Here is a 19927-nt window from a genome sequence, read left to right as displayed (position 1 = left end):
CTCACTGGTAATATACAGTATACAGTATATAGAGGGGTGCTCACTGGTAATACACAGTGTACAGTATATAGAGGGGTGCTCACTGGTAATACACAGTATACAGTATATAGAGGGGTGCTCACTGGTAATACACAGTATACAGTATATAGAGGGGCGCTCACTGGTAATACACAGTATACAGTATATAGAGGGGGGCTCACTGGTAATACACAGTGTACAGTATATAGAGGGGCGCTCACTGGTAATACACAGTATACAGTATATAGAGGGGCGCTCACTGGTAATACACAGTATACAGTATATAGAGGGGGGCTCACTGGTAATACACAGTGTACAGTATATAGAGGGGCGCTCACTGGTAATATACAGTATACAGTATATAGAGGGGCGCTCACTGGTAATACACAGTATACAGTATATAGAGGGGCGCTCACTGGTAATACACAGTATACAGTATATAGAGGGGCGCTCACTGGTAATACACAGTATACAGTATATAGAGGGGTGCTCACTGGTAATACACAGTATACAGTATATAGAGGGGTGCTCACTGGTAATACACAGTATACAGTATATAGAGGGGTGCTTACTGGTAATATACAGTATACAATATATAGAGGGGCGCTCACTGGTAATACACAGTATACAGTATATAGAGGGGTGCTCACTGGTAATACACAGTATACAGTATATAGAGGGGCGCTCACTGGTAATACACAGTATACAGTATATAGAGGGGCGCTCACTGGTAATACACAGTATACAGTATATAGAGGGGCGCTCACTGGTAATACACAGTATATAGTATATAGAGGGGCGCTCACTGGTAATACACAGTATACAGTATATAGAGGGGCGCTCACTGGTAATACACAGTATACAGTATATAGAGGGGTGCTCACTGGTAATATACAGCATACAATATATAGAGGGGCGCTCACTGGTAATACACAGTATACAGTATATAGAGGGGTGCTCACTGGTAATACACAGTATACAGTATATAGAGGGGCGCTCACTGGTAATACACAGTATATAGTATATAGAGGGGCGCTCACTGGTAATACACAGTATACAGTATATAGAGGGGTGCTCACTGGTAATACACAGTATACAGTATATAGAGGGGCGCTCACTGGTAATACACAGTATACAGTATATAGAGGGGTGCTCACTGGTAATACACAGTATATAGTATATAGAGGGGTGCTCACTGGTAATACACAGTATACAGTATATAGAGGGGGGCTCACTGGTAATACACAGTGTACAGTATATAGAGGGGCGCTCACTGGTAATATACAGTATACAGTATATAGAGGGGCGCTCACTGGTAATACACAGTATACAGTATATAGAGGGGCGCTCACTGGTAATACACAGTATACAGTATATAGAGGGGCGCTCACTGGTAATACACAGTATACAGTATATAGAGGGGTGCTCACTGGTAATATACAGTATACAATATATAGAGGGGCGCTCACTGGTAATACACAGTATACAGTATATAGAGGGGTGCTCACTGGTAATACACAGTATACAGTATATAGAGGGGCGCTCACTGGTAATACACAGTATACAGTATATAGAGGGGTGCTCACTGGTAATACACAGTATACAGTATATAGAGGGGTGCTCACTGGTAATACACAGTATACAGTATATAGAGGGGCGCTCATTGGTAATACACAGTATATAGTATATAGAGGGGTGCTCACTGGTAATACACAGTGTACAGTATATAGAGGGGCGCTCACTGGTAATACACAGTATACAGTATATAGAGGGGCGCTCACTGGTAATACACAGTATACAGTATATAGAGGGGTGCTCACTGGTAATACACAGTATACAGTATATAGAGGGGTGCTCACTGGTAATACACAGTATATAGTATATAGAGGGGCGCTCACTGGTAATACACAGTATATAGTATATAGAGGGGTGCTCACTGGTAATACACAGTATACAGTATATAGAGGGGCGCTCACTGGTAATACACAGTATACAGTATATAGAGGGGCGCTCACTGGTAATACACAGTATACAGTATATAGAGGGGTGCTCACTGGTAATACACAGTATATAGTATATAGAGGGGTGCTCACTGGTAATACACAGTATACAGTATATAGAGGGGTGCTCACTGGTAATACACAGTATATAGTATATAGAGGGGTGCTCACTGGTAATACACAGTATATAGTATATAGAGGGGCGCTCACTGGTAATACACAGTATATAGTATATAGAGGGGTGCTCACTGGTAATACACAGTATACAGTATATAGAGGGGGGCTCACTGGTAATACACAGTATACAGTATATAGAGGGGGGCTCACTGGTAATACACAGTATATAGTATATAGAGGGGTGCTCACTGGTAATACACAGTATACAGTATATAGAGGGGGGCTCACTGGTAATACACAGTGTACAGTATATAGAGGGGCGCTCACTGGTAATACACAGTATACAGTATATAGAGGGGCGCTCACTGGTAATACACAGTATACAGTATATAGAGGGGTGCTCACTGGTAATACACAGTATATAGTATATAGAGGGGTGCTCACTGGTAATACACAGTATACAGTATATAGAGGGGCGCTCACTGGTAATACACAGTATATAGTATATAGAGGGGCGCTCACTGGTAATACACAGTATACAGTATATAGAGGGGGGCTCACTGGTAATACACAGTGTACAGTATATAGAGGGGCGCTCACTGGTAATACACAGTATACAGTATATAGAGGGGCGCTCACTGGTAATACACAGTATATAGTATATAGAGGGGCGCTCACTGGTAATACACAGTATATAGTATATAGAGGGGTGCTCACTGGTAATACACAGTATACAGTATATAGAGGGGCGCTCACTGGTAATACACAGTATACAGTATATAGAGGGGTGCTCACTGGTAATACACAGTATATAGTATATAGAGGGGTGCTCACTGGTAATACACAGTATACAGTATATAGAGGGGCGCTCACTGGTAATACACAGTATATAGTATATAGAGGGGCGCTCACTGGTAATACACAGTATACAGTATATAGAGGGGGGCTCACTGGTAATACACAGTGTACAGTATATAGAGGGGCGCTCACTGGTAATACACAGTATACAGTATATAGAGGGGCGCTCACTGGTAATACACAGTATATAGTATATAGAGGGGCGCTCACTGGTAATACACAGTATATAGTATATAGAGGGGTGCTCACTGGTAATACACAGTATACAGTATATAGAGGGGCGCTCACTGGTAATACACAGTATACAGTATATAGAGGGGTGCTCACTGGTAATACACAGTATACAGTATATAGAGGGGCGCTCACTGGTAATACACAGTATACAGTATATAGAGGGGTGCTCACTGGTAATACACAGTATATAGTATATAGAGGGGCGCTCACTGGTAATACACAGTATATAGTATATAGAGGGGTGCTCACTGGTAATACACAGTATACAGTATATAGAGGGGCGCTCACTGGTAATACACAGTATACAGTATATAGAGGGGTGCTCACTGGTAATACACAGTATACAGTATATAGAGGGGCGCTCACTGGTAATACACAGTATACAGTATATAGAGGGGTGCTCACTGGTAATACACAGTATACAGTATATAGAGGGGCGCTCACTGGTAATACACAGTATATAGTATATAGAGGGGCGCTCACTGGTAATACACAGTATACAGTATATAGAGGGGGGCTCACTGGTAATACACAGTGTACAGTATATAGAGGGGCGCTCACTGGTAATACACAGTATACAGTATATAGAGGGGCGCTCACTGGTAATACACAGTATATAGTATATAGAGGGGCGCTCACTGGTAATACACAGTATATAGTATATAGAGGGGTGCTCACTGGTAATACACAGTATACAGTATATAGAGGGGCGCTCACTGGTAATACACAGTATACAGTATATAGAGGGGTGCTCACTGGTAATACACAGTATATAGTATATAGAGGGGTGCTCACTGGTAATACACAGTATACAGTACATAGAGGGGCGCTCACTGGTAATACACATTATATAGTATATAGAGGGGCGCTCACTGGTAATACACAGTATACAGTATATAGAGGGGCGCTCACTGGTAATACACAGTATACAGTATATAGAGGGGCGCTCACTGGTAATACACAGTATATAGTATATAGAGGGGCGCTCACTGGTAATACACAGTATATAGTATATAGAGGGGTGCTCACTGGTAATACACAGTATACAGTATATAGAGGGGCGCTCACTGGTAATACACAGTATACAGTATATAGAGGGGTGCTCACTGGTAATACACAGTATACAGTATATAGAGGGGCGCTCACTGGTAATACACAGTATACAGTATATAGAGGGGTGCTCACTGGTAATACACAGTATATAGTATATAGAGGGGTGCTCACTGGTAATACACAGTATACAGTATATAGAGGGGCGCTCACTGGTAATACACAGTATATAGTATATAGAGGGGCGCTCACTGGTAATACACAGTATACAGTATATAGAGGGGCGCTCACTGGTAATACACAGTATATAGTATATAGAGGGGCGCTCACTGGTAATACACAGTATACAGTATATAGAGGGGCGCTCACTGGTAATACACAGTATACAGTATATAGAGGGGCGCTCACTGGTAATACACAGTATACAGTATATAGAGGGGCGCTCACTGGTAATACACAGTATATAGTATATAGAGGGGCGCTCACTGGTAATACACAGTATATAGTATATAGAGGGGTGCTCACTGGTAATACACAGTATATAGTATATAGAGGGGTGCTCACTGGTAATACACAGTATACAGTATATAGAGGGGCGCTCACTGGTAATACACAGTATACAGTATATAGAGGGGTGCTCACTGGTAATACACAGTATACAGTATATAGAGGGGCGCTCACTGGTAATACACAGTATACAGTATATAGAGGGGCGCTCACTGGTAATACACAGTATACAGTATATAGAGGGGTGCTCACTGGTAATACACAGTATACAGTATATAGAGGGGCGCTCACTGGTAATACACAGTATACAGTATATAGAGGGGCGGTCACTGGTAATACACAGTATACAGTATATAGAGGGGCGCTCACTGGTAATACACAGTATACAGTATATAGAGGGGTGCTCACTGGTAATACACAGTATACAGTATATAGAGGGGCGCTCACAGGTAATACACAGTATACAGTATATAGAGGGGTGCTCACTGGTAATACACAGTATACAGTATATAGAGGGGTGCTCACTGGTAATACACAGTATACAGTATATAGAGGGGCGCTCACTGGTAATACACAGTATACAGTATATAGAGGGGCGCTCACTGGTAATACACAGTATACAGTATATAGAGGGGCGCTCACTGGTAATACACAGTATACAGTATATAGAGGGGTGCTCACTGGTAATACACAGTATACAGTATATAGAGGGGTGCTCACTGGTAATACACAGTATACAGTATATAGAGGGGCGCTCACTGGTAATACACAGTATATAGTATATAGAGGGGTGCTCACTGGTAATACACAGTATACAGTATATAGAGGGGCGCTCACTGGTAATACACAGTATACAGTATATAGAGGGGTGCTCACTGGTAATACACAGTATACAGTATATAGAGGGGCGCTCACTGGTAATACACAGTATACAGTATATAGAGGGGTGCTCACTGGTAATACACAGTATATAGTATATAGAGGGGTGCTCACTGGTAATACACAGTATATAGTATATAGAGGGGTGCTCACTGTTAATGGACGGGGTGATGGTCACCTCCATGTGCTTCACCCGCTTCAGATTCCAGGTGCGGTTACCGATCCCTAAAGGAAAGTTGTAAGAAAAAGTTTGATCATAGCAGAAGTGTGTGAGGTCAGTGTCTACCACCAGGGGGAGCCTCAGACGGGTCCGGGCTTTTTATTTCAGGTCTGCACACATCCGTTTAAAACGTGCGTGTTTGGTCCGTTTCCGTACATACCGGAGATACGACCAAACGTGTACATATGTTTTTTTATGTTTAAAGGCACACGTGCGTGTTATTTGATCTTCCGTGTGTTCGAGTAACCTGAGGTTACCCGCGGCCACCGCTGCATCCACCGCTGGATCCAGGTAACCTCAGTGACAGCTCAGTCGATCGCGCTGTTGCCTTCGTTAGCTGCGTGGAGGTGACAGGAGCGGCGGTGTCTTCTGCAGCTCCGGTCACCTCCATGCAGCAGCGCTGGAAGCGACGCTGGAGCATCCTGGATTACGCCGGACATGGAGGGCTTTTTGGGGCTGATTACAGTGGTTAACCAGGGAATATGTTTGTGTTTTTTATTTATAATAAAGGATTTTTTAGGTGTGTGTGTGTTTATTTACTGTAATTTACAGATTAATCATGGAGGGTGTCTCATAGACGCCTGACATGATTAATCTAGGATTTAGTGGCAGCTATGGGCTGCCATTAACTCCTTATTACCCCGATTTGCCAACGCACCAGGGCAAATCGGGAAGAGCCGGGTACAGTCCCAGAACTGTCGCATATAATGTATGCGGCAATTCTGGGCGGCTGCTGACTGATATTGTTAGGCTGGGGGGCTCCCCGTAACGTGGAGCTCCCCATCCTGAGAATACCAGCCTGCAGCCGTATGGCTTTATCTGGCGGGTATTGAAATTGGGGGGAACCGCACGTCGGTTTTTTTAATTATTTATTTATTTATTTCTATACACCATAGTGACACGCCCCCCGGCTGCTGTGATTGGGTGCAGTGAGACAGCTGTCACTCAGTGTGGGGGCGTGTCTCACTGCAACCAATCATAAGCGCCGGTGGGCGGGAAAAGCAGGGAATACGAGATTGTTTAATGGGCGGCCGGTTTTTTCAAATTAGAAAAAGCCGCCGGAGCAGTGTGAACGCCGTGCAGTGCCGCGCTGGTGATCGGTGAGTATGAGAGCGGGGGGGGACACTTCAGTCACTCGGGGGATTAGCGGTCACCGGTGAATCCTTCACAGGTGACCGCTAATCAGTACGCAGAACACAGACAGAGTTGCGGTATGAGGATGAAGTGGGGTGAAGTTCTCCCGAGTTCATTCTCATCGCACTACTCTGTCTGCTGTCAGCCGACATTTATAAACGACATTGTGCATCACACACACGGACATTCCACACGGACAACACAAACACATGTCAGGTAGGTTTCACACGCACACACGGACATTTCACACGCACATACGGCTAGCATACGGGATACATACGCAGGCCACACATACCATAAAAACGGACCTAACAAACGGAAAACGGACCCGAAAAACGGCCCGTTTTACACGGACGTGGTTTTCACGGATGTGTGTTTTAGGCCTCACAGAGGATGGTCTAGAGGGGATCAGACTGTAACAGACCCTCAGCTGTGAGAAGTATCAGGTGTGTGCAGGACTTCAGCGATCAAATAGAATTACACTTTACTGACAGCAAGCAGTGATCTTGAAAACGCTGAATTTCTACAGACTGTTCGGAGCGGCTGCAGTTCTGCTTTGTGAGCAGCAGGAGGCGCCTCTTACCTATCGTGGACTCGGGGACGGAGCCGCCACAGGCGTAATCTTCAGGCTTGATGACGAATACCGTGTAGAACTGACCTTTAGGGAAATCCTTCCTCTGAAGGGGAGGAAACGGCAAATTACCACCGGAGAATGGGAAGGAGCACACCAAGCTCTACCCCAAAAGATCACCTCTCCGGTATAGATAATACCGCCTTACAATGCCCTAATAATACCTCCATACAGTATCCAAATAACACTATTATATAGTACCAGCATAATACTGACCTTCTATTGCCACATAAAATCACTAATCAGTGTCCAAATAATACCGCTATACAATGCCTCAATGCTATTATATGGTGCCAGCATAATACTGACATCCAGTGCCCAATATAACATATATTCCATATCCAAAGATAATAGTCAATGATTTAATAATATACTGCTATATAGTGCAAGCATAATACTGAGATTCCATAGCAAAATAAAACTGCCAAATAATGTCCAAATAATACCGCCAGATAATATCTAAAGAATTCCTAAAGAATATATATATATTATAAATGCATAAACAAATCACATAATACCGCCATATTGTACTAGCATAATAAACGTATATACAACTCAAATTATTTACAATAATACAAATTATTTACAGTCACTGAAAATACTTTGATAATGTGGTCATTCAATTTCCATATACCGTAATTCCGCCATCGAGTGCTAAATAATGTTGCATTTACTCTGTCCTCAGAGGGCCCCACCTATAGCCGGCCCTGATTATGACTGCGGAGCTTTATACCTGTGGATGGCGGGTGATGATGCAGTGGACTGGGGGAGGGGGAGATACGCACCTGTATGGTGATGGCGGCTTTCTTGGTCATGGACTGGTAAACACCATTGAACTCCACATTGTGATCCAGATCATAGACGGGACACTGGATGAGAGAACAGAAGAGACGTCACCCTAATGGGAAGGCTGAGACTTGTAGTGCGATAAGCCGCACATGAAAGTAATCATCTCTATGTATTTCTCCCTCTTATCCCCTATGGGTGATCGCTGGTATTGCAGTCTGGGGTCTCCTATTTCACAGACCCCACACCCTCCTTACACTGTATCGGTGATTAGATACATTGCATTTCTGGATGATGAGAGTCGTAGTCGTCTCGTCTCCAGTTCTGGGTGCAGCTGTTTATTCTTCATCCCAGGCATGAAGGTATTTCCTCCCCCCCCCGCTGACGCTGTGCCCTGTGCCAGGTAATATATTGTGTCACTGACTCGTCAAACAGGCAAATCCCATATTAGAACATTGTCCAAGGCGAGGTCACAGGAGAGGAGGCTGCGAACGGGTCAGATCCTCCCCCAGCCTTTATATGGGAGACCGAAATCTAAGAAGTCCTCCAGGATTGGGACAAAAAGGTGAAAGGGCCGAGCCACTATGATATGCCTACTCTCTAATACACAGTGTATTACAGGGAGTCTGTCAGCTGATTTTCTAGTACAATACTAATGTTTTTTTAAACGGAGACCTTTCAGGATCAGTAAGTTTTATTGCTTTACCTTATCCTGTTATCTTGTTGTAAGCTCGCTAGAATTAAATGTCTCCTGCAGACTAGTCAAGTGTATATGAATACAATTTACTTCTGCACTGCTCCCCCCCTCACCTCCCACTACATTCACTATCACTACTGAGAGGAGGGACGGAGTACAGGAGAGGAGGGACGGAGTACAGGAGAGGAGGGACGGAGTACAGGAGAGGAGGGAGGGAGTACAGGAGAGGAGGGAGGGAGTACAGGTGGGGGCAGCAGTGCAAATTCAGTACTGAGAGAAGGGAGGGGAGAGCAGTGAATATACAGTTTGTATTTACATATGCCACACTAAATTCTATGGAGCTTACAACAAGATAACAGGATAAGGTAGAGCAATAAAACTTACTGATCCTGAAAGGTCTCCTTAAGACCTATTTAAAAAAACATTAGTATTGTACTAGAAAATCACCTGACAGACTCCCTGTAATACATTGTGTATTAGAGAGTAGGCATATCATAGTGGCTCAGCCCTTTCACCTGTTTTTTCCCAATCCTGGAGGACTTCTTAGATTTCGGTAAAAATAACATTAGTATTGTACTAGAAAATCACCTGACAGATCCCCTTTAAATATCTACCCTCTGACACTGATTTGGGGAAAAATGGCTGTCAAATTGACTGGTTCTCTCTACTTAGGACCCTCTACAGCCTCCTTCACACCTCCATGTCTCCAGTATCTGTGGTGTCCATTTTCACACGTACCGAAGTCAAGTCCCCACACATACTAATTAAACTTAATGGAGATCTTCACAGCTCCGTGTTTTCACAGGGACCACATTCCCTGTGAGAGACCTGTCTGTCCACGTGATGCACACAGAGACAAGTCACTTTTTTCCGGCAGCACGGGTCAAATATAGACATCATACGGACGCCATCTGTGCGACATCCATGTGATTAGAGCTGGAAAAAACGCACGATACTGAAATAAATGGTTTTTAATGTATAATAGATGTGCAAAGATAGATAGATAGAGGGATAGATAGATAGATAGATAGATAGATAGATAGAGGGATAGATAGATAGATAGATAATAGAGGGATAGATAGATAGATAGATAGATAGATAGATAGATAGAGGGATAGATAGATAGAGGGATAGATAGATAGAGGGATAGATAGATAGAGGGATAGATAGATAGAGGGATAGATAGATAGATAGATAGAGGGATAGATAGATAGATAGATAGATAGAGGGATAGATAGATAGAGGATAGATAGATAGATAGATAGATAGAGGGATAGATAGATAGATAGATAGATAGATAGAGGGATAGATAGATAGATAGATAGATAGAGGGATAGATAGATAGAGGATAGATAGATAGATAGATAGATAGATAGATAGAGGGATAGATAGATAGATAGATAGATAGAGGGATAGATAGATAGAGGATAGATAGATAGATAGATAGATAGATAGATAGATAGATAGATAGAGGGATAGATAGATAGATAGATAGATAGAGGGATAGATAGATAGAGGATAGATAGATAGATAGATAGATAGATAGAGGGATAGATAGATAGATAGATAGATAGAGGGATAGATAATAGATAGATAGATAGATAGATAGAGGGATAGATAGAGGGATAGATAGATAGAGGGATAGATAGATAGATAATAGATAGATGGCTAGAGGGATAGATAGATAGATAGACAGAGGGATAGATAGACAGATAGATACATAGATACATAGATAGATAGATAATGGATAGATAGCTAGATAATACATAGATAATAGAGGGATAGATAGCTAGATAGATAATAGATAGAGGGATAGATAGAGGGATAGATAGATAATAGTTAGCTTGTACAGCTATTTAGCAGAATTAATAAATAATTTTTAAGAAAAAAATGACATAAGTCCCCACAATTTTTCATAACCAGCCAAAGATACAACAGACAGCTGGGGGCTGGTATTATTAGACTGGAAAGGGACAACTAACCATGGACCTTCCCAGCCTGATAATAGCAGCCCCCAGCTGTCAGCTGTACTTTGGCTGGATATGAAAAATGGGGGGGAACCCACGTCATTTTTTTTTAAATTATTTCTTTAAATAACTTTAAAAAAAAACAGCGTAGGATTCCAGCTTTGCACATTTTCTGCACATAAAAAAAACATTAATTTCAATATCGTGTGTTTTTTTTCCCGTACCTGTCACATGGAAGTCACACACACGGCACACGGATGACACATGAATGACACACGCCGACACAGATGTAAAAAACGGGCCGTGCAACATGTGTAGTTTTTCCGTGGACGTGTGAAGGAAGCCTACAGAATCTAATCAGACTTGACCAATCAATCCTGCAGAGAACACAGCGTAGCCCCCTGCAGCCACAAGGGACACTGTGTTTGGCGAGGATCCCCTACATCTAGGTATTATTCTGACTCCAGAAATACAGAATTAAGGGGGCTCTTTGAGGGCGGCAAAAAGGCCAATGTAATAAAACCCCAAACAATGATTTTGGTGATCAGGTTTGTAGGATTGATTGGTCATGTCTGTGGAGAGCTCAGGTCACATCATTCTGGCAGACATAAACAATTTATCCTGAAGAAGGCCCCAGCCCTCGAGATCAATGTTGGAGCCAGAATTTTAGGACACTGTTAATGAGCCGGGGTATGATGTGTGCTCTGCACTTTTCAAGTTAATTTGTTTAATTTTGGAGAATCCCTTTAATTTTGCTGTCTGAGACTGTGGGGTGAATAAAAGGTGTAAAATGGAGCGTCAGAAATTTGGATCTCTTTTAAAGGGACATTAAATTTTTTCTCCATTACCGATGCGGCTCACTGCAGTCTATTGTCCCTGTTATCAGCCATAATGTCTTTTTTTTTTTTTTTTTTTTTACTTATTACAGGATTTGTCGTCCTTTTTCTCCAGGGATGAGAACTCACTGTAATATCCTGGACGGACACCACGGTGCAGGGATACGTCTCCAATGACTTCACCTTGATGATCACCGAGTCCACCCCTTCTGGGAACGAGTACAGGAAATACTACATGGGAGAGAAAGGGTTAAAGGTCACTGCCTATTTGCTGCGCACTTCGTGTTTGGATGTCCGTGCTGCAATGTGTGTACAATACCCAAACGTCACCCACACCGGGCGCGTCACCCTCCCAAAAAGCAAACACGACTCACTGATAACACGAGGTATAGGCCGTACCTGGGGCTGCGACGGCGAGGAGCTGAAATTAAGGGGAACGTCCGTCCTGGAAAAAAGGGAGATGATCGTGTGTCACACAAGGTGCTAATACTTATTCAATACAGGGGCAAAAACCTATCACCCCGTTGGGTGCATTTTTCTGGATTCCATGGAAAAAAATGCTAATAATAAATCTACTTACTGAAGTTCAAAGTCGGGCAATCGTCTGACTATGAGCTCGTACTGGACACTAGAGGGCGCCATGGAGGCGATGTCTATGTACAGGAGCTGCTCCGAGGTCGGGGTCGGGCCCTCGGGGTCGGTGGGGCACAGCGTGCGGCTCACATCCTGGTAGGTGTACGTTCTCTGGTAGCTAGTGAGATATACAGAAAGAAAGAGGTTCAGCAGGTGCGTCTACAGAAAATCGGACGTTTACATGCAGCTGTGACTGGAGAGCAGTACACATCCAACTAGAAAGCACTACGTCCTCCAGTAACCTCCACATCATAGGGTGAGCTCTGCAGACGCTGAACCAGCAGGGAGGTGTCAGAGCCACTAAAATGAAATAATATGAAGATTTCTGCACACAGCTCTGCTTGTGACTGGAGCAAAAGATTCATAAAATGTCAAAAAAATGCTGCCTCCCCCCAGAATTCACCACAGAAGAGCTCGTTCTCTGCAGACACTGAACCTGCAGGGAGGTGTCAGATCCACCAGCCTAAAATGAAGATTTCTGCATGCAGCTCTGCTTGTGAATGGAGCTTAAAAAAAATGAAAGATTAAAAAAAAATGCTGCCTCCCCCCACAATTCATCATAGAAGAGCTTGTTCTCTGCAGACACTGAACCAGCAGTTCCACCTAAAATGAAGGTTTCTCCACGAAGCTCTGCATGTGACTGGCGCATAAAAGTAATAAGATGTTCAAAAAACACTGCTCCCTTCCGAACAATTCACCACTCATTCTCTGCAGACACTGAACCAGCAGGGAGTTTCAGATCCACCAGCCTAAAATGAAGATTTCTGCACATAGCTTTGCTTCTGACTGGAGCATAAGTTTAAAAAAAAAATGTTCAAATATGCTGCTGCCCCCAATTCATCATCGTAGAAAAGCTCGTTCTCTACAGACACTGAACCAGAAGGGAGATATCTGGTTTGTTTTTAAGGTATAAGATCAATGAATTGTAAAACAAAGGGACTGCTCTCTGCAGACACTGAAGCAGCAGGGAGATGTCAGATCCACCAGCCTAAAATGAAGATTTCTGCATGCAGCTCTGCATGTGACTGGAGCATAAGATTACTGAAATGTTAAAAAAAAATGCTGCTTCCCTCAATGCACCATAAAGGGGCCGATCTCTGCAGACAATGAACCAGCAGAGATCCCAAAGTAAGAAAGCAGAAGAATTCTGCTCGCAATTCTGCTCGCAGCTCTACATGTGACTGGAGAATAAGACTAATGAATGTTTCAAAAACACCATCTTCCATAATGAATTGCAGAAGGTGCCGCTCTCTGCAGACACTGAACCAGCAGGGAGATATCAGGTATTCAATACTTTATTAGTTGAAGATCTTCTACAAGAATTCTGCACGCAGCTCTGCATGTGACTGGAGAATAAGATCAATGAAAGGTTAAAAAACCCATTGCCGTCCACAATGCCCCACACAGGGGCCGCTCTCTGCAGACACTGAACCAGCAGGGTGATATCAGGGAATGACCTCTGCATGCAGCGTTAGATGTGATTAGAGGGGATGCCGGTGACTCCATGATGGTGGTACTTACTAGCCCCTGAAGGCGAGCGGCACCTGCCATGACAGGACTCCTTTCTGCTGACGCACCACAAACAGGACGGGGAACTCCAGGTCGTCTGAATCGGAGCGAACGAAAACGCGAAGAGCGTCCACCTGCGGGAGGAGAAGAAGGATGAGACAGGGAATAATGGCAGATACATCATGGACGCTTTATTCGGAGATGGTAAAAAAATATCCTGAATGTGAACAATGAATAAATAAATATAATAAATAATAATGAATAATAATAATAATAATAATGAATAATAAAGAAAATACTGAAAAGTGGTGAGGAGCTGAAGCCCACGCCATATGAGGCCTGAAACACACGTCTGCAGAAGACACGTGCGTGTCTCGCGGTCCGTTTTTCGGGTCCGTGTTCCGTTTTAGATGTCCGTTTCTCCGGTACGTGTGACATCACTGTGATGGCGTATGCTTGCCGTGCGTGCGTGTTGAATGTCCGTGTATGCGTGAGATACGTACGTGTCATGTCCGTGTGCAGTCCGGGTGTCTTGAGCCATTTCACCATAAAAAAAACAAACAAAAAACGCACACGGACCGCACGGAAAGCACACACATACGTACGTGCAGACACGGACCCATTGACTTTAGCGGGTCCGTGTTTGCGTGATGCCGATGAAACACGGACATGTCATCCGTGTTAAAAAACACACAGACGTACAAACCACACGGACACACGTTCCGTGTGGCTTTACGTGTGTGTGCCTGTTACCATAGGGTAACATTGGTGCACGTGTCTCCGGTACGCGCATAAACGTACCAAACACGTACCGGCGGCACGGATGTGTGTTGCAGACTTAGAAAGTTCTCACACTTTTATTATCTGATTCTGGGAGAGCTGGGTGACTTCCAATATGGCCGCCGTCTCAGCTACGACACGGGTGGCCGCATTGCTTTCCCAGATGACTGAAGGATGAGTCGCCCTAATTTTGCACTTTTTTTTTTTCCGTGAACCCTTTCCTATAAGATTTTCCTGTCAGGGGTCTGGGAGAGCTGGGTGACATTCTCTTCCGATCTGGGTGACTGGGTGAGTGTTTACATGGCTGCCAGGAGCAGATTTCTGCGCTGCGGGGCTTGTAGGAGGACGGATGCGCAGATAGACTTCAATAAGCGGCCAACTGGTTGCCGTGGTAACGGCAGGGGGATGCTGGGGCGATCGGTTGCCAGGCTGCAGCGGGATATCTGCGGCCCTGGCGTCTGTTAACCCTACGTTATCTCTGATATTTCTCTGCTCCGTCACGTGCAGATATGAATTATTCAGACAAAGGGAATCACTATTAACACAACAGACGTCCAGTGGTGCGAGAAAGCAGTAACCGTGCGGAAAAAGGAGGCAGAAACGCGGGGAAAACACAAGAAGCATGGCTGCCGTCTAGCATGTATACACAAGGCCCGGACCAGGTCTATACTGCCGTCATCATGCTCCACACTCCAAACTACAGGACATAATGAGTCCTGGCCTTTACCTGCAAAGTTACTATAAACCCTGACATTTTTAGGCCGCAAAAACAATAACAACGGGCCTGTTGTCAAGTCCGGACGCACACAGCCAGTGTCCTTAGCAACCAATCAGGGCGCAGCTTTCATTTATCCAGTGCAGTTTTAAACCTGAAAGCTGAGCTCTGATTGGTTGGCTTATGCAAATTAGCCAAAATGTCTTCTAAATGACGATCCATATAGTGTGAGGTGCAGGTTGCTATGGTAACCAGGTTATTATTCTGAGGCCCAGTGTTTTGATGAGATTTTCCTATACAGTAAAATCACAGGCCACACCCTTGGATCCACCTATAGCCACACCCCCTTGGCTAAGAAGATATCTTTTTGGCACAAAGGGTGGTTAGGGGTGTGGTCTATATATGTATGAACATTCGCATGGCACGCTTCACCGGCGCCTCGGTATTCACTAAAGGTATTTCTCAGAGGAATGAGAAAAATGTACAGTAAAAGAAGAGGGAAATCCCTGTAATATACACAATGGTGAACTCCAGAGACTCGGCCACCGCTGCAAAAACACTTTCCTGTAGCGGCACCGCCCTGCGTAACTATGTGCGTCACCAAATGTGTGACCTGTAAATCTACCATAGGCCGCCCATCCACAGAGCCACTGACCACCATTAGCCCCAGTGATGCCGTAAACCAGACCTTTAAGAAATGACATCACAGTGACTCCAGACGCTGCATGTTCAGTGGTGCACCGGATGTTTAATATTACCCCCACCCAGATATATGGGGTGGTCCCGCAACCGAGAGGATGGAATTACAAGTAGCTGACTGCCTAATCACACGTCAAAACGAAGCCCAAACCCCTAAACTAATACAGACCCCCACACCACACCCTCTAAGCTAATACAAACCCCAGAACAGACCCCCTAAACTAATACAGACTCCAGACCAGACCCCTAAACTAATACAGACCCCAGACCAGACCCCTAAACTAATACAGACCCCAGCCCAGATCCCCTAAGCTAATACTGACCCAAGATCAGACCCTTAAACTAATACAGACCCCAACCAGACCCCTAAACTAATACAGACCCCAGACCAGACCCCTAAACTAATACAGACCCCAGACCAGACCCCTAAACTAATACAGACCCCAGCCCAGACCCCTAAACTAATACAGACCCCAGCCCAGATCCCCTAAACTAATACAGACCCCAGACCAGACCCCTAAACTAATACAGACCCCAGACCAGACCCCTAAACTAATACAGACCCCAGCCCAGATCCCCTAAGCTAATACTGACCCAAGATCAGACCCCCCTAAGCTAATTCAAAATCCCAGACCAGATCTCCTAAACTAATACTGACCCCAGACCAGGCCCCTAAGCTAATACAGACCCCAGATCAGATCCCCTATGCTAATACAGATCTCAGACCAGACCCCCTAAGCTAATACAGTCCCCAGACCAGACCCCTAAGCTAATAAAGACCCCAGACCAGGCCCTTAAGCTAATACAGACCCCAGACCAGACCCCTAAACTAATACAGACCCCAGACCAGACCCCTAAACTAATACAGACTCTAGACCAGACCCCTAAACTAATAGAAACCCCAGACCAGACCTCCTGAACTAATACTGACCCCAGACCAGACCTCCTGAACTAATACTGACCCCAGACCAGACCCATAAGCTAATACTGACCCCAGACAAGACCCCTAACCTAGTAAAGACACCAGAGAAAACCCCAAACCCTCCCAATAACATAGACCTTTTTACAGATCTTTGAACTAATACAGACACTTGAAGAGAAACCTTCAGTGAATTTAGACCTCAGACCAGAACCCCTGAGCTAAAATACACCCTACACCAGAGCCTTCATCTAATATAGACCCCGGTCCAGAACCACTAAACTAGTCCAGACCTCACACCAGAACTAATAAAGTAATATAGACCCCCAAAACCTATAAACTATATAGACCCAAGAACAAACCACTAAACTAATATGACCCCTTTACCAAACCTACAAAAGCCCTCCTAAATAGATAAAGACCTGAGACCAGACCCCCTAACCTTATACAGACCTCAGACCAGATCCCCTAAATAAATCAGATTTTATGTCAGCAGTTCCAAATAGATCCCAGACCCCTGAATAAATGCAGCCCCCAGACCCAGCCCCCCATCTACACCCCTGACTACATAATCATTTAAAACTAAAGCATTTTTGTTTTTCCTGCTTTTGAATGGACATTTAAAGGGACAGTAACACAATACAATTCTCTTCGTAACACCCAAGATTGCAGTTTTGTTTCCCCTTTAAGCAAATGAAGGATTTACCAGGAGGTCCCTGAATAGCAGGAGTTTCCTCTTCTCACTGAGCTCTTATCTGCGGAGTTCCCTTTAATTGCTTCACAATGAGTAAAGTGCCCTGAGATCAGACAGATTTCCTGAATGTAATGTGCCTGTATTGATCGCTCTTATCCCAGCGCCAGCTGCAGGGCGGGCATCAACCATAGAAGACACAATACTGAGCCCAAGAGCTTACACTTCAGACAGGACTGACCCCTAATCTGGCGTCCAATAGTCCAGAATTCCCCATCGGGTGCTATATGACTGGACCCCACAGGACTGACAATATTTGATAATTTGGCAGCTATCCGGATTAATGGAGTCTTGTTATAATGGTGATGCCTATGTCAGGGGATGGCCACAGACTGTCACAGAGGGCGCACAGACTACTACACTAGTAAAGTTATGTATTCTCCCCTTTTTTTAGCCAGTAGGGGGCGCTGTGTAATATTAGGGCAGCAGATTTTGGGTGAGATTGGTGTGGTCTGTGCAGGTCAGCAGGGGGCAGCAGAGATGTGCAGTGACCAGTCAGGACCAGTAACTCCCAGTCCCCCCAGTACACCCGGTCACTGCCCATCTATATGATCAATCATTAACCCAAACACTGGAGGGCGTCCAGGATGATGATCTGCGCCACGTCACCAGTGGGCACACGTTGCAGGAAGCACTGTGGACTCAGCGAGGTGCAATGCTTGGCACAGCGGTCATGTCATTATTGCAGCTGGAGGATCTGCTACAAATGTATCCAGAATTTTTACCCTGGCTTCATAGTTTGCTACAATGTGTCAGTGCAGCTAAAAATGTATCAGTCTGGATACACTGTAACAATATCTGGGAGATCACCAGCTGAACTTTTGCTGTACAGCAGGTGGCCTCTACATGCTGCACAGACTTGTTTCGGATCTCTCGCATCCAAGACAAGGGGTAAAAGATGGTAACTATATACTGTATTGTAGATTAACACAGGCTGAATCCTGATGATCAGGGGAAAGAGGGGTTGGGCATACTGGATTTCAACATGCCCAGTCCTTTGTGCCCATAGAAGGTGAGCAGTCACCAGAGGTGTCAGAGGAGACAGTGGTGATAAGACACAAACACTAACCTCTATTTGTCACACCCGGTCAGCGTAGGGGTAATTATACAAACACTATTTGCCCAAAGGGCAACAAGAGGTACCCTAACTAAAGACCTAATCAAATAAACTTTATTAAATTATATAAATGGACAAAAGTTAAAATTGGCAGGTGGAAAGCCAATTCCGTATAAGATAAGTGCGGCCGCGGACCGACACTACTCTGGACCCTAACGTAATATGGCTGGCTATCACCTACACTGCCTGTTAAAAACTAACAGCTAATAGCCTCCCCGACATGTTTCGCCATGACTGGCTTCATCAGGGGGCTGAGGCTATAGAACGTTCTATAGCCTAACTATGGTGATAGTGTTCAATCAGAAGGCATGACCCCATAATCAAAGGTAAAAGACTGATGGAGCGTCCTAACATGCAAGTGTGAACAGGAGCATACTGCACATATATTTTTTAACTCAAAGAGAGGCATTATAGTAGATAAGGACCCAACATAAAAGATGCGCCTTGTTGTTGGCTGCTGGGCTCACATAAAACTGGCCATTTTTATATGCTAAGTATCTCAAATTTTTTTTTTTAAATTCTTTATTTAACATTTTAGAATACAACATATATCGGTAGGGGATCATCATGACACTTTCTTACAAATTATGACAATGTGGATTCAAAAAAAACTTTAAGTATATTAGTAACTTATAACACTGTCAGGTGGTTTTTATGTTATTTTTCTTTTTTTTGCAGTAATGCATGTTTATATTCCTATATTCATTGTTGACATATCTTAGCATTTCAGAGTGACATTGTGTCTATATTTGTTAATAGATGTAATGCTCAGTATGCACCTGTTCACACTTGCATGTTATGAAGTGCCATCAGTCTTTTTTCTTAGATCACAGGACTGGTCACAGACAAGTGGCGCGGTTTCTGGGGTGG

At 44.1% G+C, this 19927-nt stretch overlaps 1 protein-coding gene across 3 annotated transcripts in view; it reads right to left on the bottom strand.

Annotated features, from left to right (window-relative positions):
• SIDT1 (SID1 transmembrane family member 1) overlaps positions 1–19927 on the bottom strand; it is a 104625-nt gene that overhangs the window by 37368 nt on the left and 47330 nt on the right. For 2 of the 3 annotated variants that reach the window (XM_075334875.1, XM_075334874.1), the window contains exons 3-9: positions 14089–14210; positions 12515–12685; positions 12334–12379; positions 12064–12165; positions 8434–8517; positions 7601–7694; positions 5817–5888 (exon numbers count right to left, since the gene is read on the bottom strand). In XM_075334875.1, coding sequence (XP_075190990.1) covers positions 5817–5888; positions 7601–7694; positions 8434–8517; positions 12064–12165; positions 12334–12379; positions 12515–12685; positions 14089–14210 — 691 coding nt within the window. The remainder of the gene's footprint in view (positions 1–5816; positions 5889–7600; positions 7695–8433; positions 8518–12063; positions 12166–12333; positions 12380–12514; positions 12686–14088; positions 14211–19927) is intronic. The other variant, XM_075334876.1, reaches the window with a different exon arrangement.

The sequence above is a fragment of the Anomaloglossus baeobatrachus genome, chromosome 2 (genome assembly GCF_048569485.1).
Source record: "Anomaloglossus baeobatrachus isolate aAnoBae1 chromosome 2, aAnoBae1.hap1, whole genome shotgun sequence".
Taxonomy (NCBI): Eukaryota; Metazoa; Chordata; class Amphibia; order Anura; family Aromobatidae; genus Anomaloglossus; species Anomaloglossus baeobatrachus.
The sequence above is the reverse complement of the archived record's forward strand: the minus strand, read 5'-3'. Positions and strand labels throughout refer to the sequence as shown.